Genomic DNA, 25,259 nt, shown 5'->3' with positions numbered 1-25,259 from the left:
GTGGGAAGAGTGCTCTGGGGCCCTGTTACCACCAGCCGCCGCCCCCGGCGCGTCCGAGGCCAAGCATCCTTTCGGGTCTCGTCTGCCGTCTCGGCCTCTTCCCCTTCCATGCTGTCCTGCTCCACGTTTGCCTTTTCTCTTGGTTTCTCACGTTTCTAGGCACTTTGGAACAGTCTCCTTCATCGGCGAGGGTCTTCTCATTTCTCGGCTTGTCTCTTTCTTTATGTTATCTTTTGATGGCTTTGAATTCTTCGTTTTAATTTTGTTGCATTTAGCAATCTTTTCTTCCTAGTTGGTGCTTTCGGTATCCCATTAAAAAACCTTCATTTCCCTAGAATCATAAAAATACTCCTCGGCTTTGTCTGAAAGTTTGAGCGTCTCTCCCTCATCTTCGGTCTTTCTCCGCGTTGGGCCCCCTCTTGTGTTCGGCGGGAGCAGAACTGCCGTTTCCTTCCTCCCGAGGGTCAGCGGTCAGGGGTCGTCTGGGCACGAGGATGCCTTAGCCACCGAGTGTTCGCGCGTCCGCCCCGATCCCAGCCTGGGCTCAGGCCGCTTCGTGTCTCCTCCGGCTCGTCTTTTTTTCCTGCTCTTCGAAAAGTTCTCCTTCTGTCTTGGCCTTTGCCTGTGCTCTTCAGAATCCACTTAGCTGTCTCCTTGAACACCTCTGGGAAGGGTCTGGCTGGGGTTACCCTGCGTCTGTACCCAGACCGACCGGGGCGGAGCTGACATCCTGAGTGTCGAGTCTTCCGATCCAGGGGTTGGGTGCACGTCTCTCCAGGCAGCGGGTCTTTAGAAAAGGCTTAACATTTCCTTCCAAAGAGGGTTGCGTAACGTTTATTAGATTGAGTCATGGATGCCCTACCTTTTCTATAGTTTTACAACCATGTGTTGGAAGTTCTATTTTGTTCGTGTCTGTGGCTGGAGTTCAGGTGGGTGACTTATCCTTTTTCGGACATAGACCTTATTCAGTCTCAGCAACCTTGCTAGAAACATGCTTATCAATTCTAATAACTTGTGTCTAGAATTTTTCAAGTCTTTTCACCAAACAGTTACTTCTGCTGCCGACAGTGTTCTATTCTTCCTTCCCGTCTCTTGGGTCTTGATTGCCCCGTCGAGCTCTAGGTCCTCCGGGGCAGTGCCAGCGTTGACGAGAAGCTGGCATGGGGCACACTTTGCCTTTACCCTGATTTTTAAAGGAAATGTTGCTACTGATTTACCATAAAGAACGACGGGTGTGGTAGGTTTGGTGGCGATACTAGAAAGGCAGTTCCTTCCTATTTCTAGCTCACTAGGGATTTGTGTGTGTTTTAAATCAGTATCAGGCGTTGTGTTTTATCAGACTTTCTTCCTGCATCGTGGGAAGGAACTAACTGGGCGGCCCTTTTTCTTTAATCCAGCAGCGTCCTGAGTGTGGATATGGATGGTGGAGCCCCTTTGCCCTCGAGCCTCGAAGGACTCTGCTCCTGACGTCCTCGAGGGTTGGGGCAGCGCCGGCCTCTCGGGGCTCGCGCTGTGCAGCAGGTTTTCTGCATCGGGGCTGAGACCCGCTGGGGCCTTGCCGCTCCCTCTGGCTGGCGGTGGTGCTCCGTCTCCTCTGCACAAAAGGAGTTGCTGAGAACTCCTTTTCCTTGCAGGCGCTTTTATGGAGTTATAATAATCTGTTGCTTGAAACTTTGTCAGAATGCATCTATAAAACCACTCGGGGTCTGTCATTTTCTCTGTGGGAAGATTTTTGTAAATGACCGATTTCCTTAATAGTCATCGGAGCCTTTGGCCTTTTCTTCTGAAGGGAGCTTCGCTAACTTGTAATTTTCGAGAATATATCCATTTAATCCAAGTTTTCAAGTTTATTGGCATAAAGTTATTTATAGCATTCTTTTAAGCTCCGTCTTTTAAGCCGCATCTCGGCCTGTGCCCGTTTCATTTCTGAGACGCTGCTCTCATTTTTTTCTCTCTTCGCTTTGGCAGAAGAGCAGTATCTGTGTGGACAGTGTTTACAGAACGAACGCCGGCTTCCTCGAGGCTTCCTCTTTGTCTTCGGTCATTCCGTTCAGTTTGTATGGTTATTCTCTCCCTTCTTCTTCGTTCCCGCCCCCCCCTCCCAATTTCTTAAGGTGGACACGTGGCTGATTAAGTCTCTGCTTACTTTTTTAGGGCCACACCGGCAGCCTGTGGAAGTTCCCAGGCTAGGAGTCGAATCGGAGCAGCAGCTGCCGGCCTGCACCACAGCCACAGCAACGCCAGATCTGAGCCTCGTCTGCCACCTACACCCCAGCTCCCGGCCATGCTGGATCCTGAACCCACTGAGCGAGGCCAGGGATCAGACCTACGTCGTCATGGACACTAGTCGGATTCGTTTGCGCTGAGCCACGCTGGGAACGAGTTTCTGCTTAATGTTTTAATGCTATAAATGCTCAACTCTGTGACGCCGTGACTTTAACACAAAGTGCTTCTAATGTTGCTGGTTTCCACTTTAATTTCCTCGTTGACCAACGAGCTGTTGCCAAGCGCAGTTTAGGAATTTGTGCTTGCTGTCTCGTTGGACAGTCTCGCTGGCGCTGAGCTTGCATTTTGCTTGATGTTTACTTTATGGCCCAGAGGGCCATCGGGTTTTGGAATGTTCTTTTAGTGCTTCGGTACCCGGTATGTTTTCTGATTGTTGGGCTTGGGGTTTCGTGTGCTTCTGTGAAGTGAGCCTTTGAACTGTGTTGCATAAATCTTTGCTCCGCAGCTCGCTTTTATGACCTAGCAAAAATTGAGAGCTGTAAGGCTTCAACTAGGAGGATGGAGACACCGTTTCTCCCCTTTAGCTCTCTCTCTCTCTTTGAGATCATCAACACGTCATTTAAGGCAGCTTTAGGTTCCCAGCAAGATGGGGGGATTTCCTCTGGACCCCCGCCCTCACTCCTGCACAGCCTCCCGCCATCGACGTCCCTGCCAGAGGGCGGGCATGTGGCCGTGACGACCCTCCCCTGACCCGCGAGCAGCTCCCAGCGCGCAGGTTTACAGTGGGGCCCCCTGTGCTGCGCCGTCCCTGGGTTTGGACCCGCGGAAGATGACCCGTGTCCGTCATTAGGCTGCCGTGGAGTGAATTCGGAGCCCTATTGGTGACTTTGTTGATTCGGGCTCTAATTCGAGGACGTTTGGTTAGGTGCGCAAAAGCTCGGAGGTGACTCTTCCTCTTCCGCAGGGTTGACCTCCGAACCCTACGTAATGCTTCTTGTCCTAAAGTGTATTCTTTTTGTCTGGTCATTCCGTAACTCCCAGCCACGTTCCTCGTCAGCGGACACGGGGCCCGTTGATGTTTGAGAGGAGCTGCGTCGTATTGTGTGCGTGTGTCCCTCGGCCACGACAGTGAGATGTGGGGCCCGCTGGTTCTCTCTCTCTCAGAGTGCTCCGCAAGCAGTGATGGAAATCAGCATTCATTCTTCTCTCCGTTTTCTTCCTGTGTCACCTGTCCAGCGATGTAGGGAGTGGGGGCAGAGTTATCCAGGCTTTACAGAAACGGAGGCGCAGGCAGGTGAAGGGATTCTTCGGAGGTCACACAGTCGGACTCAAGTCGGTACTACAACATCGTGGGCCTTTTCTCCGTGCAGTTTTTCCTGGTTAAAAATCTCTCAGTGTCACAGGCAGTGGCTTATATGTCTTATGCAGTGTGTCTCACAAAATAACAGGCTCCCTGCCATGGTGAGTATTGTTTTTAGTACCGTTCTAGTGCCTTCGTCTTAGACCGGTCACGTGTTGCGTGGTGCTGCGATTCAGTGGGTTGGCTTCCTTTCGGCAAGTCAGCCCAGGGCTGAAACGGCTCAGGGTCTCTGCACGGAGACACGCGGACGTGGAGCGCATCTCCTGCGAGCCCTCCCGGGAGGAATGGACAGGGGCCGAAGGTGGCAGTTACAGCGCAGCTAGAATGAGAGTCGGTTTGGCAAGTGTAAGTGGTTTTGGAACCTTTCTAATTTTCAGCTTTACTAAGTTTTTCAGTTATGTCCAGACAAGACCGTTGAACGAGGGGTCGGAGACCCGTCTGCTCCCGCCCCCGTGCAGGTGACCTTGATGAGTCACAGAACTTCCCAGAGACGTCTCTGCTCTTCTGTATACACGTTAGAAAGGCAGACATTTAAAAGTAACAGCGCCAGACATATAGCAGAAATTGGAGTCGATTTTGCTTTTAATGGCTGTACCCAGGGCCAGGGATTGAATTCGAGCCACACTTGCGACCGAGACCTAAGCACAACGGTGGCACTGCTGGATCCTTTAACCATCCCTTAACCCACTGTGCCGGGCTGGGGGTCGAACCCGAGCTGCTGCAGTCAGGCTCTTAACTCACTGTGCACAGTGGGAACTCCTAGCCAGTCCAATGTAATAATTTATGCAAACTGTAAACAAGGCATGGTTGGAATTTTTTAGTAACAAGATGGAAGTTAGAGTGCTGTTACCCATTACAGTGTTTCATCTTGAACCAGGTAAAGCTTTCTGAAAGCCACGCGGCTTCCGCAAGTTTCTTTGCGCTGTTTGAGGGTTTGTGATGCTCCATGAGCATTTATAAAGGCTTTCTCATCTCTTCTTGGTTTGTGAGGAAACACCTCTAGAAATCAAGTAAGTAAGAAGTGATGAGTTCCCTGGCCGCCTAGAAGTTAAAGGACCCAGCTTCATCAGTGCTCTGGCACGGGTTTGATCCCTGGCCTGGGAACTTCTGCCTGCTGCAGGCACAGCAAAAACAAACACACACACACACAGTGATGGTGCTTGCTCTGGGTTCAGAGCTGACATGTCCCCTCTTCAGACCCGGGTGGCGTTTTGAGTGCCTCGATGATGTGTGCTCTGGGTTCCTGACGGACAGCGCATCGGGCGCCTCGGAACCTGCCCAGTCCACTGTGTTCCCGCCGGCGGCGTGGGCCGAGGTGGGGAGCTGGGCTGTTTGGGACAGAGCTGCGAGATGGGAGCTGCTGACGCGTGGGCTGGTGCTTCGGGGCTTGGCTTTCTGCCTCTGCAGTGTCTTGTTTTGGATGGCTGTGTCTCAGCAAGCCTCTGCCTCTTGATCCAGCGCGTCCCCGGGGACATCAGCGGGAGGAAAACAAGGATTTGTACCAGAGGGTGTCTTCATTGTTAATGTGTATGCAGCTCCTACCATAGTGGGTTTTCTAAAGGGGCATAAGCACGCCATATGCCTCGTCACAGCGAGATGAGAACTGGATGCCAAAACTTTTGGCTCAGTAAGAACTGGATGCCAAAACTTTTAATGTAACATTATGTATTTATCTGTAGTTTTATTTTGGTTTTTTGCTTTTTAGGGCCGCCCCCGTGGCATATGGAGGTTCCCAGCCTAGGGGTCGAACTGGAGCTACAGCTGCCTGCCTACTCCACAGCCACAGCCCTGCTGGATCCTTAACCCACGGAGCATGGCTGGATGGAAGCTCGCTACCCCTGCGCCGCGACGGCAACGCCCGCAGCCTGTTCCCTGCTGAGCCGGGCGAGTTGTCCGGTGGGCGATGTTGGGCAGGCGATGGAGGTTTCGTGCGCACAGGTGAGGCTCCTGGGGGAACCCCGGGAGACGGCGAGCCGTGCCACGTTTGCAGAGACACTGGCGGATTTGACAGCATCTCCAAAATCTTTCCAAAAACGTTGTGCTCTCTTAATACGAAAGAGAGTCCGTCAGCAGTTGTGTTCCTGTGCGTGGTCGGCAGACTGTGCAGCTTGTTGACGCCAAGAACGCAGCCAACAGCTTCCTGCCCGGGGAGGAGAGGCGACGTGGCGCCTCGGGAACGTTCGATGCGTGGGGGCCACCGTGCGATCTGTCGTCCAGGCCCGAGCACTTGGAACAAGGCTCTCGGCGGGGCAGCATCCGGAGAGACGCGTGTGCTCTGTGGGGGCCTCCTTCCTGGCCTCAGGCGGTGCTTTTCTCAAGTCGACAGAATAACGTCCTGCCCTGAATCGTCATCGTAGTTTCGTTTTTTTTGCAGCAGCGCTTTTCTCCCCATGTTACAAATGACACGGCAGGACACTGAGAGCCTCGCCCGCTGTCCGAAAGCAGACAAGCAGCGCCAGGAAGCGCCAGCGCCGGCGTCTGCCTCCGCGTGCTGCCACCTGCTGCAGCCGGGTGTTGGGCCCTAAGACTGTGACCATTGAGTCTTGCTCCCCTTTGTTCTCACATCTTTGGGAGACTGTGTTTTGCTAAGTCGGAGCATCTCAAACTCTCACATGCGTGAAGTCATCTGGGATCTGGTTAAGCGCGGATCCGACTCAGTGGGCGAGGCATAGGCTGAGACGATGTGTTTCCAAGAAGCTTCCAGATCACACTGTGACAGCTGACTTGCACCTTAGGGTCTGGTTAGGGCTCAGCTGGATCCACCGGTTTGGAGAGCACATGAATGGCATGCTGGAAGGAAGAGCTGCTCTCAGCTCCCAGCAGCACGTCAGGCTGGAGCGGGTAGTCCTGCCGCTCCAGGATGCCAGCGGGTCTGGCGTTCACGCCAAGCTGCGGCATTTACAGCTGACAGCCTGCCGTGTCACTGTCGTGGTGGTACAAGCCAGACCTTGGTTCTTTTTTGCTCTAAAATAAAGAACAAAGATAGTTGTGGAAAATTCATACTGAAGTATTAAAATAAATTAGGACAAACTAGGTCAGAGCCGTTAGTTCCTGGCATGATGCGCTCACGGGTCCATCCCCGGAATGGGCAGTCGGTAAATATTTGTCGAATGAATTGTCTTTTGACTAAAACTGCCTGAGCTCATAGCTGTCTGCTTGACCGTCTTCAGGTGAGCTGTCGCTTGGGAGAGGCTGATGCCTCTTCACTGGAGCCTCTGATGGAATCTGACTCCTGACCTCATGGGGTAGTTCCCCCTTTACCGGGCTTTTCTGCCTTTTTGTAGCTTTGGAAGTTAAGAGCCCGGATGGCGTCACCGACGAAGGCCGGAACGGTTGGGGATGTGGGAGCTGCGAAGAGCAGGGCTCCCCAGCTGACCTCAGAGAGAAACGGGGTCACGGGGCCGTCGGGTCCTCTGAGTCTGAGGCGGCGCCGACTGGCTCACCTGTGCCCGAGCCTGGATGGGAGGGCGGGCTGCGGACAGGGCCCAGGAGAGAGAACATTTCAGCAAGTTGGTGGAGGCCGAGCGTGGGCTGGCCTAGCCGTGGAGTCACTGAGAGGTCTCCTGGGGGGGGGTGTTGGCTCACTTTCGGGGTGTTTCTGTAGGTCTCTGCGGGGTGCTCCTGAGAAATAGCAGGAGCCGCGGGGGCCACCAGAGCCCCCTCCGCTGCAGGTGTGCGGGAGCAGCACAGAACCCTTAGCCTCGGACTCGGGGACTTTAAAATAACGGGTCACTAAGACAGCCGGTCAGACGGGGGTTTAAATACCTCGGTTAGAGGACACCACGGGCAAGGCGGCCCATCCGAGACACGGTCAACGGAAAGGCAGCACGTGAAGCCCTGGGATCACCGCCCATGAGGAACTCCCTCGAGGGCTCGTCTGTGCCCTTGGTGTGGCCGAGAACCGAGTCTGTGCCCTTGAAGACAGGTCGGGAGTGAGACTCAAGGCCTGGGAGGGGCAGGAGGGAGACGGCGAAACAGAGTCCCTGGGAGCTTTGGGACGATGTGGGACAGCGTGACGCCCGCGCCGTTGGCGTCTGCAGAGGAGAAGAGAGAAATAACGAGGCAGAAGAAACAGTCACGGGGGCGATGGGGGGAATTTGCAGAACATGCGGACGTTGGAGCCGGCGATCCAAGAAGCAGGATGAGCAAACACACCCAGACATGTCGCTGTCACGTGGCGGAGCCCAGAGAGAACCTTGGAGGCGGCGGCCGCAGGCAGCAAGAGACATTGAGCGGCGGAGGAAGAGCCCGGGGCCTAGCAGACCGCCCACCAGAGAGCACGTCCGAGCCCGGGAGCCGTGGCGTGGGGGGTGCCGCTGCACCACCAGACGGGGAGTGGGCCTCCCCAGCACCCTTCTTTCCCCGCCCTGACCTGGACCCTGCCGAGGAAGGACTCGCTCCCCGAGTGACAGCCCGTTCCGCCCAAAGTGGGAGAAAACGTTTTTGCAACGTGAGTCAAGGACCAGGTTCTGTGGCAGGTGTTACAACACAGGAGATGCCCTGATAGCAGAGTGAAAGGAGGTGTCACCCTTCTCCCAAAACAGTGGACTCTCGTGCCCTGCAGGGAGCGTGCGCACCCTGAAGCTGGTAACTCTGGGCGGCACATGTTTCTCCTGAGCCTGTTGGGCTGTTTTATAAATGATTATAAACAGGAACTGTGACCGTACGTCTTCCTATGAAAAATTTGGTTGGTAGGTGCTGCAGAGAAAGGACTGTTGGGCTGCAATTCCTGTCTTCTCAGAGTTTATAAATGTACCACAGAGACCGTATTTGCAGAACATGTAGATAAAAGGATAAAATGTAAATAAGGGTCAAGGCCAATGGCTCCTGCATCTCACAGGACAGTTACAACAGTAACCAGGCCTGCCTGCCATCTCGTCAGCAGCCGCTCTGTTGAACCCGACATAACGTGCTTTTAAAATACCTTCTTTTGCTCGGCTGTCATCTCATTCTCTGGAAATAGAACGCGAACATTTTGCCAGTGGAGCAGATGTGGCTTAGGATCCGGTGATGGGTTCTTGGCCGTGATCGGGTGATCTGAGGGGTGCCTGACCTGTCGTCTCGGGGGCTTTTTTCTCTCTGATGCTTGGCAGCGGCCAGGTGTGAGGGGAGCAGGTGTGGTGGCCGGTGGTGGGCTCTTCTACCTGGGAAACGGGGACGATTACAGAAGAATCTAGTAAAACACACAGCTGACTGTATGGTAGAGGAGTCATTGCTGGAGTTCCTGTCCTGGCTCCGTGGTTGAAGAACCCGACTAGGAACCATGAGGTTTCGGGTTCGATCCCTGGCCTTGCGCAGTGGGAAGGATCTGGCGTTGCCGTGAGCTGTGGTGTAGGTTGCGGACGTGGCTTGGATCCGGCGTTGCTGTGGCTGTGGTGTAGGCTGGTGGCTACAGCTCCGACTGGACCCCTAGCCTGGGAACCTCCACATGCCGCGGGAGCGGCCCTAGAAATGGCAAAAAAAAAAAAAAAAAAAAGTCACCGTTGCTTCTACTGCCGTGGACTCTGGTACATTTTCGTTTTACCGGAATGAAGAGTGCCTGAGGCCCAGGTTGAGCGTTTTCCTTGCTGTGTGGCTGCTCACGCATGTCGGCTCAGTGACTCGCAGGTGAGCACCCTGACCTCAGGAGCCGGCACGCGGGACGTGTGTGCTGCTCGGCGGATGCAGCCCCCTCGGGGTGTCAGGAGAGACGGGCTGACTTTGCTGTTGGGTAGAGCACGACTGGTTGGCAGCGCGGGGGTTACAGGAGATCTTGACTAGGAAACCCGGGCCCTGCCTGCAGCTTCCTGTAACCTCTGGTCCCCCTGAATCTGCCTCCCTGAGCCCCATGGAGCCCCCCGCCTTCTGGAAGCTCCTGCCTCTGCCTGTGCCCTCAGCCCAGCCTCCGAGGCACCCCGCCCGTCACCTGCTCCTGCCTAGTGACCCGTGATGTGTGTCCCTGGGCCCGACTACCAGCTTCGAAAACCGCCCCCCCCCCGCCCCGTGCCTTCTCCCTCTGTCCTATCTACACTGCAGCCAAAGGAACCTTTTAAAACACAGCTCAGACCAGGTGACTTCCTGGCGGGAGTACCCCTGGGCCCCCCTCGGGTCTGAGGGTGGAGACCCCGTCCTTGCCTGGCTCGGCCCCTCTGCTGGCACTTCTCCCTGAGCCCGTCCTGGCCTCGTCTGCGTCACACCTGTTCACCTCCAGGCCTCCCTGCCCCTGCTGCTCGCTCGGGCCTTTCCGGGTCACCAGCCTGTGCTCTCACGAGTGGTTCCCCTTCGCGCAGTGCATCATGGCAGCGACGCTAAGGTTCTGGTGCATGGGCCCTGCCGCCCGGACCTGTCTGTTCACCGTCTTCTGCGCCTGGTGAAGTGCCCACACAGCTCCCACTGCTGTGGATAAATGAGAAAATGCCGCCCTGCCACACGTGCTCTTTTTAAATGAAAATGAACCCATGCAAGCTTTGTGCAGCAGGAAAACTCCAAGTGTGGCCCCAGGGCCGTTGAAGAAGGTGTAACATAACCTGAGCTTTCAGGAAGCCTGAACATCTTGATACAAGCTGTTGGCACGTAGGACTTCACTACGGGAACCTGGACTTGCAAGGATGCGTGTGAGGAAATTTTTGTTTTATGCAAGACGCGTGCCCTGGGCGTGGAAAGCCCCAGGCCTCTTCCTGCAGCACAGGTCCATTCTGTCCACGTCCTAAGTTTTGAAAGTTGCCCTTTCCGGCTGGCGGGCTTTTCTAGAGCCAAACGGAGAGAAGAGGGAGGGCGCCGTCATCTGAGCCCTTGTCCCGTACGGCCGGGGTCACCACCTCTGCTGTGTGGGGTCGTTCCTTCTGCAGGGGGTCACTGGCTGTCTGCTGTGGGCCGGGCCCTGTGCCGGCCCAGGGGAGATACGTGCGTGGATGTATAGACATGGATGTGCACACACACAAAAACACATGCACACACGTGAACGCACGCCCCCAGTGCCCGGCCCCGCCCCGGCGGCAGCTCCGGGCTCCTGCCCGGGCGGGTCGTTGGTGGCTGCAGTGCGGGGTAACCTGCTGTCTGGCTCTTGCACAATTTGCTTCTCCCTAGAGGGGCTTTCAGGCGAATTTAGATCATAAATCGAGTCGTTTAAGTGGCAGCCGTGTTCGGTCAGCGCCAGCATTAGCGCTTTGGGAGCCGAGGAAGACTGATGAGAGTCCTTCTTCAAGGACTAGCTCCTTTCCAGGAGGGCGCGGGCCGCTGCGCGCGGAGGCCCCGATGGTCTCGGGGGCCGTCGGCTGCGCAGGGTCAGCAGCTCTCCGGCTGGCACGGCAGGGACCGCAGCGTTGTGCATCCCCGCCGCGGGCCGGGTCGCCGGCTCTGCCCCGGCGCAGGCTGGCTGGCCCCGGGGCTCTCAGTTACCTCTCGCCCTTGGCCTCTTGGGTCCCCTCGTCAGTCGCTGCAATCGGCCAGGCGTCCACTGCTGGCCAAGAAGCAGAAAGGCAAGAGCTTCTCCTAGGCTTTGGGCGAGCTCTGGAAAGATCCCTGCCCGTGTCTTCCTTCCCCGCGGTCCTGGATCTTCCCGTGCGAACCCCGCTCCCGCTTTGAGTTTCCGTGGAGTGCGGTCATCCTCTGTGCTGTCAGTGGAGATATTTCAGAGTTATTCTCAAGCCGTGATGAAACTGGTTTTTTCACCTGACGGTCTGGCAAGTGCTCCTCCGCCGGAAGCACCCAGCGCCGCGACTCACGAGGCGGTTTGCTAACCTTGACCTGCACACGTTCTTCTGTTTTCCAGTCGCTGCCCAGAAGCATGGTGTCCCGTCTCTGCGAGTCTAAAAAGGTCTGCGCGGCGGCTGACATGCAGCTCCAGGTGGGTGTGAGCCCTGGGCGGGAGGTTTTCCAGAGTCGTCCGTCACTCAAAGTCCACGTGCAGCTGGAAACTCCTGCCACGTCTACACGTTTGTGGTAATGATGCTTCCGAACATCGTTACCTGAGTTCAGAGCCCCTGACCTGGACTCCCTCTTGCGTGGCCGTCCTGAGGACGGAGGGTCAGACGCGCTGAGCTCCCGGCTGCAGGCAGAGAAGCCGAGTGGACCCGTCCTCTGACCTCCTCAGGCCAGTCTCTCAGCAGCCACTTTCTGTATTGCAGTCACTCTCTGTACCACTTGTGGTTTTCTCTGTGGCCTCTTCCACAGGGAGGACTGTAGGGTTTGCGTAGTGTTCGAAGCCAGTCTGCCAGGTTGCCAGACACAGAAACAGCTTCTAAACCATCTGGACGGAGGCCCACGTGACGCCGGATGGTTAAGCTGCTTCTAATTCCAGAGCCCATTTCTCGAATTCTTCCTCTCCGTCAGACCTGGAGCGTTACATAAACACAGCCTGACCCCTGATCTTTCATCTCAGGCAGTATTCACCTTATAATGACCCAGTGACCTACTGAAAGGTGTAGCCACCCTTTACCTGCTTCATGGTGGCTGAAATTCAGTCCCTAGGAAGTAAGGAACGAGCTGTGTTGTTTTGTACCTTAAAAGACACATCTTAGTGAAGGACGTGCCAGTCATGGACCGTAGGCTGACATTATTCAGTGTCCGTTTGCATCACACGATTGAAAAAGGATTTTTTTTTCAAAGCCATGTTCCGATAAAGCTCTATTTATGGACAGTGATGTTTGAGTTTCACGGAATTTCTGGTGCCTGTCCATACTGGTCTTTGACTTCTCTCCCCAGCTATTTAAACATGCAGAGACCGTCCTTAGCTGAGGAATGCCTAAGAAAGGGAGCGGGCTGGCGTTGGCCCATGGGCCAAAGTGTGCCAGCTTCTGCTCCAGAATAGTGCTTTAAACATCCAAAGTCCTTTTTCAATTATTTGAAAAAGCTAACACTGCTTGTCAGGCGTCTTTTGATTGGCAGTACCTGGAGGGAAGTCCTGCCTTGTCAAAGCTTGTCCTGGCATCTTGCGGAACAGCTGCTTCAGTGGTTTTTTTCTAAAATGGAAATGCAGCCTTGCCGTGCGCCCTGCAGAGAGGAGGCGAGAAGAGGTGAAAGGTCGGAGGGGAGGGGAGGGGAGGGCGTTCCCACTGCCGCGCAGCCGCCTGTCCTGCTTCCCGGCACCCCGCCGTCCCCTGCGCGAGGCTGGGGGACAGACAAGGCTGGAAGGAGAACAGCTGTCTCAGGTGTCCAAGCGTCATCAACAGCTATTGAAAAGTGATTTTTTTTGCTGTGCGTTATTCTGAAAGATCCTGTTTTTGTGCAACTCTAAGGCTCTCAGTCCCAAGCAGGTGTCCCCTTAGGTGGGCGGCAGGCTCGTCGCTTAGAATTGTTGGTTCATCATCAGGTGAGCGTGAAATACACGCACTTTTCATCGATTCTGCTGGGGTTTTTTTGTTTTGTTTTGCTTGGCTTTTTAGGGCCGTACCTGTGGCATATGGAGGTTCCCTGGAACCTAGGGGTTGAATCCAAGCTATAGCTGCCCGCCTACACCACAGCCACAGCAACTCGGGATCTAAGCCGAGTCTGCGACCGACACCACAGCTCACGGCAACGCCGGATCCTTAGCCCACTGAGCGAGTCCTGGGATCGAACCCATGTCCTCATGGATGCTAGTCGGGTTCTTAACCCATGGAGCCACAGTGGGAATTCCCTGTTTTGCTATTTTCATAATTTAAAAAAAGTCCGTCCATGTTTATGACTTTCATTTGTGAGAGGCATGATCGAAGGAACAGCGCTCTTGAAGGCTGGTTTGTGACTAAACTGGGGTCCAAACCCCCAGCTCAGTGGAGGTTAGAGGTTAAGCATCGCAGCTCCTCCCGATCGATGCTGTTGGAATCTGGGCACAGCGTGGATGGTCCGGCCGGCGCCTTGGCTGAGCCTGGGCCGTTGTCAGTGCTGGATGGAAGGAGCAGCAGTTAGTGGATGTTGAGATCACCAGTGAGGGTAAAGCAGTGCTTATATTTAGGAAATGTCTGTATTTTTCCAGGGACGGTTGAATCTCGACTTTGTAATTTAGAACCATAATTCTGTATCTGGAGGCAGCCAGCAGTTAGAGGTCGTTTCAACTTTTTCTTTTATCCAGACGAATGCTCACCTCTTTCAAGTCGGCAGCTGTGCATTCCCTACAGATTCCAGTTTTGAATCAGAAAGATGCGTATCAGAAACATAATTGCATGTCAGCACTTCTCTTTGAAGATAAAACGGTTTTTTACTTTTTTGCTTCAGGTGAACTTCAGCCAATGGAATATTCAAGTCAAGTGCAGTGGAGAAGCACTTTATCTTTAGATTTTCTGTGGAAAATGTAGTTGTCAGAACTCTGAACAGGAGTTCCTGTTGTGGGTCAGTGGGTTAAGAAGCCATGAGGTTGCGGGTTCGATTCTTGGCCTCGATCAATGGGTTAAGGATCCAGCGTTGCCATGAGCAATGGTGTAGGTCGCAGACGCGGCTTAGATCCGCGTTGCTGTGGCTGTGGTATAGGCTGGCAGCTACAGCTCTATTCAGCTCCTAGCCTGGGAATCTCTATATGCCGAGGGTGCGGCCCTAAAAAGACAAGAAACAAACAAAAAAAACAAAAAAAAAACCCTCTGTAAAATAAGTGAATTTCATGTTCAGAATCTTTCTGATGCTTTGTCCTCCTGTCAGGTGTCAGTGGTCTCTGTCCCCTTCTGGGAGGTGATGACCCCTCCCCAGGGTCTCTGCGGAAGCCAGGGCCCCTCTGCCCCCGGCATCGCCTCAGGCCCCCCGTCTCCCCGCCCCCCCCCTTGCTGCATCGCCGCCCCTTCCTCAGTCACCCGCCGCATTCCCCTCTTGTCCCCAAGGCAGGATTCTGACCACGTCGCTTCTCTCACTTAATATCAATAGGGATCCAGGAGGAAGGCAGGCAGAGCCGGGCATCGCAAGTTAGAATTCTTTTTTCCTATTTCCAAATACAGGTATTTCTTAATATGAATGTATCTTTTTTGTTGTTGTTGTTCTTTGGATCTTTTTTGGTCTTCTTAGGGCTGCACCTGCGACATATGGATGTTCCCAGGCTAGAGGTCGAATCGGAGCTGCCACAGCAGCACGGGATCCAAGCCACGCCTGTGACCTGCACCACAGCCCACAGCAGCGTTGGATCCTTCAGTCCCTGAGCGAGGCCAGGGATTGAACCCGCGTCCTCGTGGGTACTAATCGGGTGTTGACTGCTGAGCCATGCTGGCAGCTCCGGATGTATCATTTTGTGGCCACAGGTTTCATTTACTACCCTGTACATGAAGGGTGCCTCACAGATGCGGTTCAGAAGCCTTCCGTGTCCTTTGCACCATTGACGTGGCCTTAAGCGTGGCCCGGAACCATCTGCAACCATCGGCACATCCGTGCGTGCGTGTGTCACCTGGGGTCTGTGCCGTTCGTCCCGGCACCCTTGTCACCCTTGCTCGCCGCGTCTCGGGCGTAAGGGGCACGGGACTAACCAGCCGCTCTCGTCCTCCTAGGTCTTCTACGCAGCCCTGGATCAGATCTACCACGGCCCGCACCCCCGGGGGAGGTGCACCACGGACGTCCTCAGAGCCACGCAGGAGAGGTTCTACGGCCTGCCCTACGTCCCCGGCACGGTGAGCCTGGCGTCCCGGCCCCGCGCGCCCGCCCCGCGCGAGCCCGAACCCCGTCCTCGAGCTGCCGCCCCCGGCTCCCCCGCTGCCTCCAGCAGCCGCGCGTGGTTTGTATGTATTTGCCTCAGTTCCTGGGGACGTGGGGACAGGGCAGTCCAGCTAGTCTCTGCTCTTGTCTCTCGTTTGCTTTGACAAGAGAAGCAGTGACAGAAGGGGAGTGCGATGACTGGCCCCTAACCTGGTTCCCGCTGCAGAGTCCACAGCGCCAGGTCCTCACCGGGTCACGGTGGTGACGCGTCTGCACGTCTCGCCCTGTCCCCTGCCCCGTCGGGAGGAAGAGTGGGCGCGTGGCTGTTGACTGAGTGCTGGGGGCCAGTCCCCGTAACCTGCACGGTGTCCCCGTCCTTGGCCTGTGCAGGTGAGGTCGTCGAGGGCGTGAGCGATCGTGTTGGGATCCAGGCCCAGCCCCCCAGGCGTGGGGTTCGTCACCCAGGTCCCGAAAGGAGGCTGGCTGGGGGGAGGGCGCGCCCGTGTGTCTCTATCTCTCGGGGGAGCCCGGCCCCCGGGGCCTGTGGCAGAGGCGCCTCCGCGAGCTCCCCCTGCACTGGGAGGCGCACTGGACCCGTGTGCGTCCTCCCTGGGGCTGCGGGGCAGCTCCTGCGCTCCTCGGTCCGCGCCGTCTGTGCACCTGCCTCGTGCTCGGGGGCGTCCCCTTCCCGCTTAGCCCGGCCGAGGGGGAGGAGAGCCCACCTCACAGCCTCTGGGAACAGTGTCGCGTGCCTTTGTTTGTTACCCTGCGGACACCGGCGCGTGTTGTGCTCGGGTCGGGTCGTTGTTAGTCGGCGACTGTGCTTTTGTCTGCTGGGTCTCTGGTCTGGGGCAGGGCTGGGCCCCAGACGTGGCGAAACAGGCCGCCGTCGGACACGCGCTGCCAGCTCTTCCTTCTGCTGTTCAGAAGTGTCGTCATCTCTTTGCGATCATGTCGTGCCAGCCACTGCCCGCCGGGTTTGGACAGACGGACGGATGGACACACACGCACACGCACACACATGTCTATAGGTACATATGTGTGATTACTGTTCCAGTGCAGCGTTCTCTTGTGTATTTGGATCATCCGTGTTACTGGGCATTTGTAATGATAGGAATAATCTCACTATTCATCCGTGGAGTCTCGACAGCACCTGCCTGGGTGTCAAGGCTTTTTCCAGCGTAGAGCTTCGCCCGCGTCACGTGCATTTGTGCTCATGCGGTTTCGTGCTCATTTTGTGGTCTTTGCTTAGCTTTCACATCGGTGTGGCTTGCGGGCTGCGTGGTGACATGACCCGTGAGCAGTACAGTTGTGGGAGCAGCAACGGCAGGAGCCGGGGCGCTTTCTGAACCTGCTTCGGCCTGGCCGTGTTGCTCAGCCCCAGCTTTATTTAAGTCCTTCAATACTGAGCTGTGTCTCTTTTTAGAAAAGAACTCAGATGTCCTCACCGTCCGGGGTTCGTTTGTGCAGTGGTTGAATATAGAGGCTGCGGTAACGGTGGTGCCCGGTTCTGAATCAGCCACCTCTCGCTTGTTTTCAGTGTGAAAAGAGGGGAGGTTTTCACGTGCGCTCTCCTCGTCCCAGCTCGTCTCTTCACAGTCAGTGGCTCCAGCTCATCGTGTGACTTATTTTAGGAGGACTTTAGAAGAAGCATAGCTATACTTAGAGAAAAAGGACACTGTTTAAAGGCTTGTCTTTTTTTTTCTTCGAAAGGCCTGAGAGTTTGTTGAGGTTTGCACAGGTATTCTCTTTCTCCTCCTTCGCACCGGCTGCATCTCCTCACCCGCGTGTCAGCGCCTCACGCAGCCTTTGCCAGACCTTCCCTCAAAGACAGTAGGAGCGGGTTGCTCATTGCATTTCTGCAGGGCAGCCTCCGTCAGCGTCAGCGTAAGAAGACAGGGTGGAAACCCTGGGGAGGAAGGTATAAAGCAGCCATTGTTTTCAGAGGATGGATGGTTTGCTGAGAAAAATCAAAAACATCTACAGGTAAATTAGCACAATTAAGGAGAAGTTAGCAACTCTTCTGGATAAATAATCGGTATATAAAAATTCAGTCCATCTCTGCTTATCGCGGCAAACCAAAATTATAAAGCTACCGTCATGGTAATAAAAAGTACACAGTCTTTTTAAAACGTATAGTACCTTTAGGAGTTCCCGCTGTGGTGCAGTGGATTAAGGATCCCATTGCAACAGCTCAAGTCACTGTTGAGGCGCAGGTTTGACCCCTGGCCAGTGCAGCGGGTTAAGGATCTGGCATTACGGCAAAGCTTGGGTTCAGTCCCTGGCCCAGGGACTTCCAAAGGCCATAGGCGCGGCCATAAAAAAAAAAGTACAGCCTCTTTAATTTCAAAATCCTTAAGCCAGTAAAGAACTAAACCATATTTATAGAGAAGAAGGTGTGTGTTTGTTTTTTTTAAAGGGCTGCACCTGCAACATATGGAAGTTCCCAAGCTAGGGGTTGCATCAGAGCCGCAGCCCCCGGCCTACACTGCAGCCGCAGCCGCTTGGGCGCTGAGCCTCCTCTTCAACCTGCACCACAGCTCACAGCAACGCTGGATCTGTAATCCACTGAGCAAGACCAGGGATCGAACCTGCATCCTAATGGATACCAGTTGGGTTCTTAACCCACTGAGCCACAAGCGGGAACTCCTCACACAGGAAGGTTAAGATGAAAAAGTTAAAGTGTTTCTCCAGGTAATCTGCACACTTAATGTGATGCAGTTCTCCTTGTGTGCTGGTTTGAACCTGATGAGGTGGCTGCGTGATTTCAAGTGGAAGAGCAGTGGCCCAGGAGCAGCTGGGGCGTTTTGGAAGAAGGTGGCGAGAGGTGGGCTTGCCGGGGGGACTGGGCTCGGGGGCGGCTGTAGGAATGAGGACAGCGAAGCCCCAGGGGCGGGTGGACACGCGGAGCCGGGTCGGGGGGGGGGGGGGGCAGGGCCCCTTGAACGTCTGCCCAGTGGCCCTCGGTGTGGGCCAGGAACGGCTTGGTTTTTATACAGCGTGCTTGTCACCACTGCTTGTCCACGTGGAAAAGACGCAACCTGTGTCTGTCTTGTGTTGCACACGAAACTAAACGGGGTTAGAGACCCGGGCGTGAGGAGTGAGGGTTTCGGTTTTTACAGAGAACACGAGAGCGTCTCTCTCAGCTCCTGTCTGTACCCGGCGAGACTGTCGCGTGGTGCAGACGACAGCACGAGGCAAAAGACTGAAGCAGTCACCGGAGTAAAGTCTCCGTCTCTGTTATCACAAAACCGGGTGAAAAACAGGGAGAAGCTATAGGCTGGAAGTAGAGATTTTCAACACAAGCAACTGGAAAAAGATTCTTTCCCTTTTTTAATTAAAGTAACAAAATGGAGCATCTTAGGAAAGAAATATTTTCAAAGTGCCTTGAATGGGCAAAGGCAGGGAAAAGCAACACGTGCTTGAGATGACCTGGGTGTTGATGGTGTTGCCGGGCCCCAGCAAAGCCACGTTAGCTGGCCATCACACCCTTCCCTGCCCCCCCAGCCCCCGGCCTCAGGGCAGAAAGAACTGGGACAGCGCCTGGTGTTGCCAGGGTGGGGAGTTGGTGCTGGGAGTGCAGGTGCCTGTGAGCTCTGGGCAGGGACACTGCCGAGCGGGAGGATCTGGTGGGGGGACGAGTCCAGGAGCCGGCCCAGAGGAACAGCCAAGCAGCGTGGGTGCAGAAGCTCTTCTAATTCAAACAGCTTTTTATCAAGGACTAGCAGAAACAAACGGTCCGGCACGGGTCCTCTTATTTCTGCTCCTTCAACAGAACCATCTCCCATCATTTTAGGGTCGCGCTGACTGTTCAGTAGCTTGGAACCATGTAGAACAGTGGTCATGGGTGTGTGTTCTGAGTTCCCAAATAACAGAGTCATAAAACTTTCAGGAGTTCCCGTCGTGGCTCAGTGGTAACAAACCCGAGTATCCGTGAGGACGCAGGTTCGATCCCTGGCCTCGCTCAGTGGGGTAAGGATCCCATGTGGCTGTGGCCGTGGTGCATGCTGGCAGCTGAGGCTCTGATGGGACCCCTAGCCTGGGAAGCTCTATATGCGGTGGGTGTGGCCCAAAAAGCCAAAAAAATAAAGAAACCACTTTGAACACCCAGCGCACACGTGCTTTGAGGTATCCCCATTTGGAAGCTGCTTGAGCCTCTGAGCAGATTCTCCAGCCGGCATCGCCGCTGTCATGATTGCACGTGCAGAGCAGAGAGACCACGATTCACCGGCTGGGACATGGAGCGCGCCCGGCGGCCTGCCGTCTGCACCATGTTTGGCTTTGGTTTGTTTATAATAGACTCAAAAAGTAGGAAGATCACAAAACCACCTGCCACGAGGTGTCATTGATACCCACGGTTGGGGTGTGTAACCACTAGGGGTTATTCTCTTTCCCATTCACTTGATGTTCGTTCTTCAAATATATGTGCGTTTGGAAATCCAAGTAGCTACCCCAACATTGGTGCAGTCACACAGATTAAAAATTACATTCTTGTGGAGTTCCTGTTGTGGCGCAGTGGTTAACGAATCTGACTAGGAACCGTGAGGTTGCGGGTTCGATCCCTGGCCTTGCTCAGTGGGTGAAGGATCCGGCGTTGCCGTGAGCTGTGGTGTAGGTCGCAGACACAGCTCGGATCCTGCATTGCTGGGGCTCTGGCGTAGGCTGGTGGCTACAGCTCCGATTCCACCCTTAGCCTGGGAACCTCCATATGCCACGGGAAGTGGACCTAGAAAAGGACAAAAAATAAAAAGAAAAAGACAAAAAAAAAATTACATTCTTGTGTCTTTAATATTAAATATCTATTTCAAAGTTTCATAGGAGATGTCACAATTTTAGTTCAGTGTATATAAAATCGCTCCATAGCTTATTGACTTTAGGTGGCGTCAAGTAGGGGTGATTTTATTTTCAAAGATCTAATTTTAGATTAGTTGATAAAATACCAAGATAGGCGGTATTGTCTGTGAAATGATTTCTGCCGTCTAGATTAAAATGGCAGTCAGGTTTTTGTTTTTTTTGTTTTTTCCTGGTGAAAGGTGGTTATTTTTAAAGGAAGCCTGTTGAGAGAGAGGGAGTGTTCCGGCGAGGTCTTTATTTATTTATTTATTTTTTTGGTCTTTTTGTCTTTTTGCCATTTCTTGGGCCGCTCTCATGGCATATGGAGGTTCCCAGGCTAGGGGTCGAATTGGAGCTGTAGCCACCGGCCTACGCCAGAGCCACAGCAACGCGGGATCCGAGCAGTGTCTGCGACCTACACCACAGCTCATGGCAACGCCGGATCGTTAACCCACTGAGCAAGGGCAGGGACCGAACCCGCAACCTCATGGTTCCTAGTCGGATTCGTTAACCACTGCGCCACGACGGGAACTCCAAGGGCGAGGTCTTTATGTAGAAATGCGAGGTCTGCTCTGGGCCTTGGCTCCTCTTACCTCGCGTGTGCTCCAGTGCTGGCTCCAAGAACCGCACAGAGGTCTCTCTTTTTCTTTGTTACGCAGAAATACCCCTCTGTCTACTGCCCATTAAACAGCAGAACTAGATCCCGGGGTGGATGAAAAGTTCCATCATTCTCGCTCTAGAGAATTCCACTTAAATTGGCGAAAATTCGCCTTTCTCCTGTTTAGTTTCTTCCGCCTTCGGGGAAGACGTTGCATTTCCTCCTATCCTTGGGCCCTGGCTCTTGTACAAACAGAAACTCTCCTGGGAGGTGAAGGCACCCAGGTGGCACGGTCTGGAGTGTCTGATGTTGCTAAGCAAATGTGAGATCAAACAAAACAATATGTATTTTTTTCTTTATCTTAAACACAAAGACCATATGGTGCGTATCTAGAAAAACCTAAGTGGTTAATTGCATGTTAAATTCCTTTCCTCTTTGGCTGCATAAACAACTGAGAAAATATTTACCTTCTCTGTCATGCTAGATTTATTTATGACTTTGTAACTAAAACACAGAAGTGTTATAAATTGAAACTTTAATCTCACGATTGACTCATTTTCTAAAAATTTATACGGTTTCGGTTTGTGGGACAGCTGCAACCCTAGATTTCACTGATTTAAAACATGAGGAAATCACAGGACTGCCTGGTGGGTTTTATGATGTAGGCCTTGGGACCATGTCACCGACTTTCTTTTTGTCTTGGTTTTCATGGATAGTGCTACGTCTTTCTGTGTGTCTGTCTGTCTTTCTGCCTGCAAATTCACATAGGCTAGATAAAATGAAATAAAAATTCAGGATATTCATTTTTTCCTTACCAGGTAAACTTTGCATTTTAAACCATATACGTATGTCTTTGCGATTTGAGGCTGTTTACATTCCAGAAGCTTTGGTGCAGGGCGAGCGTGGGCAGGACACAGGAGCTGGGGGCCCAGGGGCTTGGCCCAGTGTCTCGCACCGTGTGGGACGCTGTGGGCAGCACCAGGCCCCGTAAGAAGCCTCCAGGCGCGTGATGCTCATTTTACGTTCTGATTATGTTTGAGCAAAAGTCACGGATGCTCGTGACCCAGAACCACGAGGCGTGAAAGGGCCTCTCCTCCCTCGGCCCCGTGCCGGCAGCACCCGCCGCTTTCTTCTCTCACACGCCCTCCCTGGGATGGAGACGCACCCCAGCTGTGGGCCTGGTGACCCGTCCGCAGGCATGGGCTGCTCCGCCGGGTCCCCCCCGCAGCCCCGAGCCCGGCGCCCCGGCCTCCTGCAAAGCGCGCTTCCAGATGCCGACGCACCGGCTCCCGCGGTCCCCGTCCCGGCTCCGCCCCACGCCCGGGATGCGCCGCTTCGGTCCCCGCCCGCGTCGCCGCTTAGCTCCCAGACCGCGGCTCTCGTCCAGTCCCAGGGCCCAGCTCTCCCCTTCCTGTCCGTCACCCCAGTTTCTCATTTCTTGGTGTCCCCCGATTGAATCCCGGGGTCCCCGGGACTGAAGTTCGCCCGCTGGATTCTCCAGGGCCTCACGGGGTGTGAGGTACATGCCCAGCGAGTGTGGACCGAAGCGTTTTTACCTTTTTATGGGGCGTACGTAACTCGCAGAGCGCACTCTAAGCCTGCACCGCCCGTGAGCCTCGATGGACGTGTAACCACGGCCCGGGTCCCGATACCGACGCGCCCAGGACCTGGTCCTGCGCCCTCGGCCGCCGCACCGTCCTTCCCCGCAGCCCCGCCCTGGTGCAGATTCTGAAGCCGTTCCCGAGAACCCTGGCAGGGCTGCAGATGAGCTTGCGGACGCGTGTGACCATCTGCTCTGACTTTAAACTCCTCAGCGAGGGACTGCGGGCCTTATGGACAGGCGGGTTTGTACCCCAGTCCGCACCGCAGAGTTAAAATCCAGACAGCTCCCCTGGACAGCCCTGATCTGACGTTAATTCTTGCCAAACTGACAGACTGGCTTATAATTCCTTTGTTCCTAGTGAGAGCTACATCTTCCCCGATGACCTTTGTACATCTCTATAGAAGTTGGGGGTGAACGGCCCAGTTTCATCATTTTCCCACGTTTATGTTGATTTTTATAGGAATATTAACCTTTTCTTTTTTGTTATAAATATTCTCCCATCTTGTTACTCATCTTTCAATTTCTTCTGTAATTTTTTTTTTTTTTTTGGCTTTTTAGGGCCACACCCACAGCATATGGAGGTTCCCAGGCCAAGGGGTGAATCGGAGCTGCAGCTGCTGGCCTACACCACAGCCACAGCAACTCTGGATCTGAACCATGTCTGTGACCTACACCACAGCCACAGCAATGCCAGATCCTTAACCCACTGAGCAAGGCCAGGGGTCGAACCCACATCCTCATGGATTCTAGTCAGGTTCTTAACCTGCTGAGCCACAAGGGAACTCTCTTGTGGTTGACCTTCTTCATGAACACTGTTTTGAGAATTATTCACTGGATTTTAGAGGTTGTGCAGCTCTCTCTCCATATATAAATATATACTTACACATATGTAATATACAAAAACTATATTTTTGCTGCCCTCTTTTCAGTACTCTCTGCTCCCTCTTGTCCGTCAGTGGTTCAGTGGCATGAACTTTGAAAAGCATGCCACGTAGTAAGAGAGAAGTTGAGCATCCTTGCTTTGTTCAGCTTCAGTGAGATATTCCTGGTTTCATCTGTGATTTGAAAGAAAGCCAGGGAGTTCCCGTTGTGGCCTAGTGGTGACAAACCCAACTAGTAGCCCTGAGGACACGGGTTCGCTCTGACCTCGCTCAGTGGGTTACGGATCGGGCGTTGCCCTGGGCTGGGCTGTAGGTCACAGATGGAGCTCAGATCCCGCGTTGCTGTGGCTGTGGTGTAGACCGGCAGCGGTGGTTCTGATTCAGCCTCTGGCCCAGGAAGCTCCACGTGCTGTGGGTGTGGCCCTAAAAGGAAATGAAAGTGGTGTGTGTGGGAAATCGAATTTCACCCTTGCGTGTGGGGCGGGTAACAGCAGGAAGAGCAAATTGATAGGTTGTTAAAGCAGCTGGACCTCTGCATCCAGCAGTGTTTGGGCAGGACGTTGGGCTGGTCCCCATCAAAATGTGCCCACGGCCGCTGGCTTGAGCGCCGTCACAGCGGGTTTGTGTGCCTTTCCCTGCTCCCCTGCCCAGGTCATTCGTGTGTGCGAAGTGTTTATCTCGGCGTGGCTTACACATCTCGATTTGTAATGTCTCTAGTTAATAATCATGAAAGTTAGCGAATGTCTTTTATCTTCAGTTCCTTAACTGAGTGGTGATGCAGTCATTCTTTCCACATGTGTGTATTTTTCAGCATCTCGGAGAAGCTTTGAAATGCTTGCTTATTTATGGAGAGTGGAAAGTGAGCCAGACTTTCTCAGAGCATTTAGAAAAACTCAAGACACTTAAAAGCCGAATCAAACGATATTTGAAATGATTTATACAATTTCAGCAATAGCTTTTTTTCCACTTCAGCCAAAGTACAGACTGAACAGCCCTTTCACGCTGTTCAGTCCTTTAAATGAGAGCAGTGGAGTCCGTAAATCAAAGGATTCTTTCCATTTATCCCCAACACGTTTGTTAATTCATTTTCCTTCTTAAAACTCAGTATGGGCCTCTAAAACGTTGAGCCAGTCCTACATGACATTTAAATTAATGTGAACAAAGAAATACAGAAAAGGATTTGGGAGCGCAGTGCCCAGCTACAGCTTGGTGTAGGAAAGCCCAGTGCTGCAGGGAAGTGGAGGAAGAGCAGGTGCGGCTGCAGGGCTTGCCTGAAGCCAGAGAAGCCTCTGCCGTTGGTCTCTCAGCGCCTGGCGGAGCCCTGCTGGCGCGGGTCCCGGGGGGCCCGCAGACACGCCCAGCAGGCGACTTCTGTAACCTCTCATTTAAAGTTGTTTGCTCCTAAGTTGCAGGCATCGTTGCCACGCACCCTCCCCCAGCTGGCCCAGGGATCCCGGCCAGTGTTAAACGCACGGAGAGCCCCCCCACCTGTCTTACAGTCCGGCCAAGAGATGGGCACGGACAGTAGGCTTACAGGTGAGGGGAAGTGGAAGGACTGTACTGCCATAAAATCTTCAGGACCTGAGGACGGACTGACAGGTCCTGGGATAAGGAATCAAGGCCCCGTGCTGATCCGCAGCCTGATAAGGAGCTTCTAGGAAAATCCCCCAGCTGCCCCCACACCCGGTGGCCAGGCCTGAGCGCGCCTCCCTAAGACGGAAATAAGACAGCACTGTCTGCCTTCTGGTCCACCCTGTATCAGAGGTTTTCCTGGAACAGTTAGGCCAGAAAAAGAAAGAAAAGGCGCTCAGGCTGGAAGGGAGGAAGCAGAGTGACCTCTGCTGTGAACGATGCGGTCTCCTTGACAGACACTCCTGAGGGATTCACCGAACCCGGTGGAGCTAATAAACAGGTTCAGTAAGGTGGCAGGATATAAAGTCAATAACGAACGTCCACCGTGTTGCTGTACTTTAGCAATAAACAGCCCCCAAATTAAGAAAACAGTTCCATTTACAACAGCATCAAAAAAATACTTAGGAATAAATTTAACAGAAAGGTTTAACGCTTGTATACTGAAAACCGTAAAATGTCACCAAAAGAAATTAAACAGGAGTTAAGTAAATGGAAAGATGTCTCACGCGCGTGGACTGGAAAGTGGTGATACCCCCCAACTGACCCGAAGAGTCAGTACAATCG

General features: G+C 53.9%; 1 protein-coding gene across 1 annotated transcript in view; it reads left to right on the top strand.

The window, feature by feature from the left end:
• The window catches only part of MIPEP (mitochondrial intermediate peptidase), a 112,994-nt gene that overhangs the window by 36,280 nt on the left and 51,455 nt on the right, over positions 1 to 25,259 (top strand). Inside the window, exons 15-16 of the mRNA XM_047755708.1 lie at positions 11,337 to 11,411; positions 15,004 to 15,123. Coding sequence (XP_047611664.1) covers positions 11,337 to 11,411; positions 15,004 to 15,123 — 195 coding nt within the window. The remainder of the gene's footprint in view (positions 1 to 11,336; positions 11,412 to 15,003; positions 15,124 to 25,259) is intronic.

Source organism: Phacochoerus africanus, chromosome 13 (assembly GCF_016906955.1).
Source record: "Phacochoerus africanus isolate WHEZ1 chromosome 13, ROS_Pafr_v1, whole genome shotgun sequence".
Taxonomy (NCBI): domain Eukaryota; kingdom Metazoa; phylum Chordata; class Mammalia; order Artiodactyla; family Suidae; genus Phacochoerus; species Phacochoerus africanus.
The sequence above is the reverse complement of the archived record's forward strand: the minus strand, read 5'-3'. Positions and strand labels throughout refer to the sequence as shown.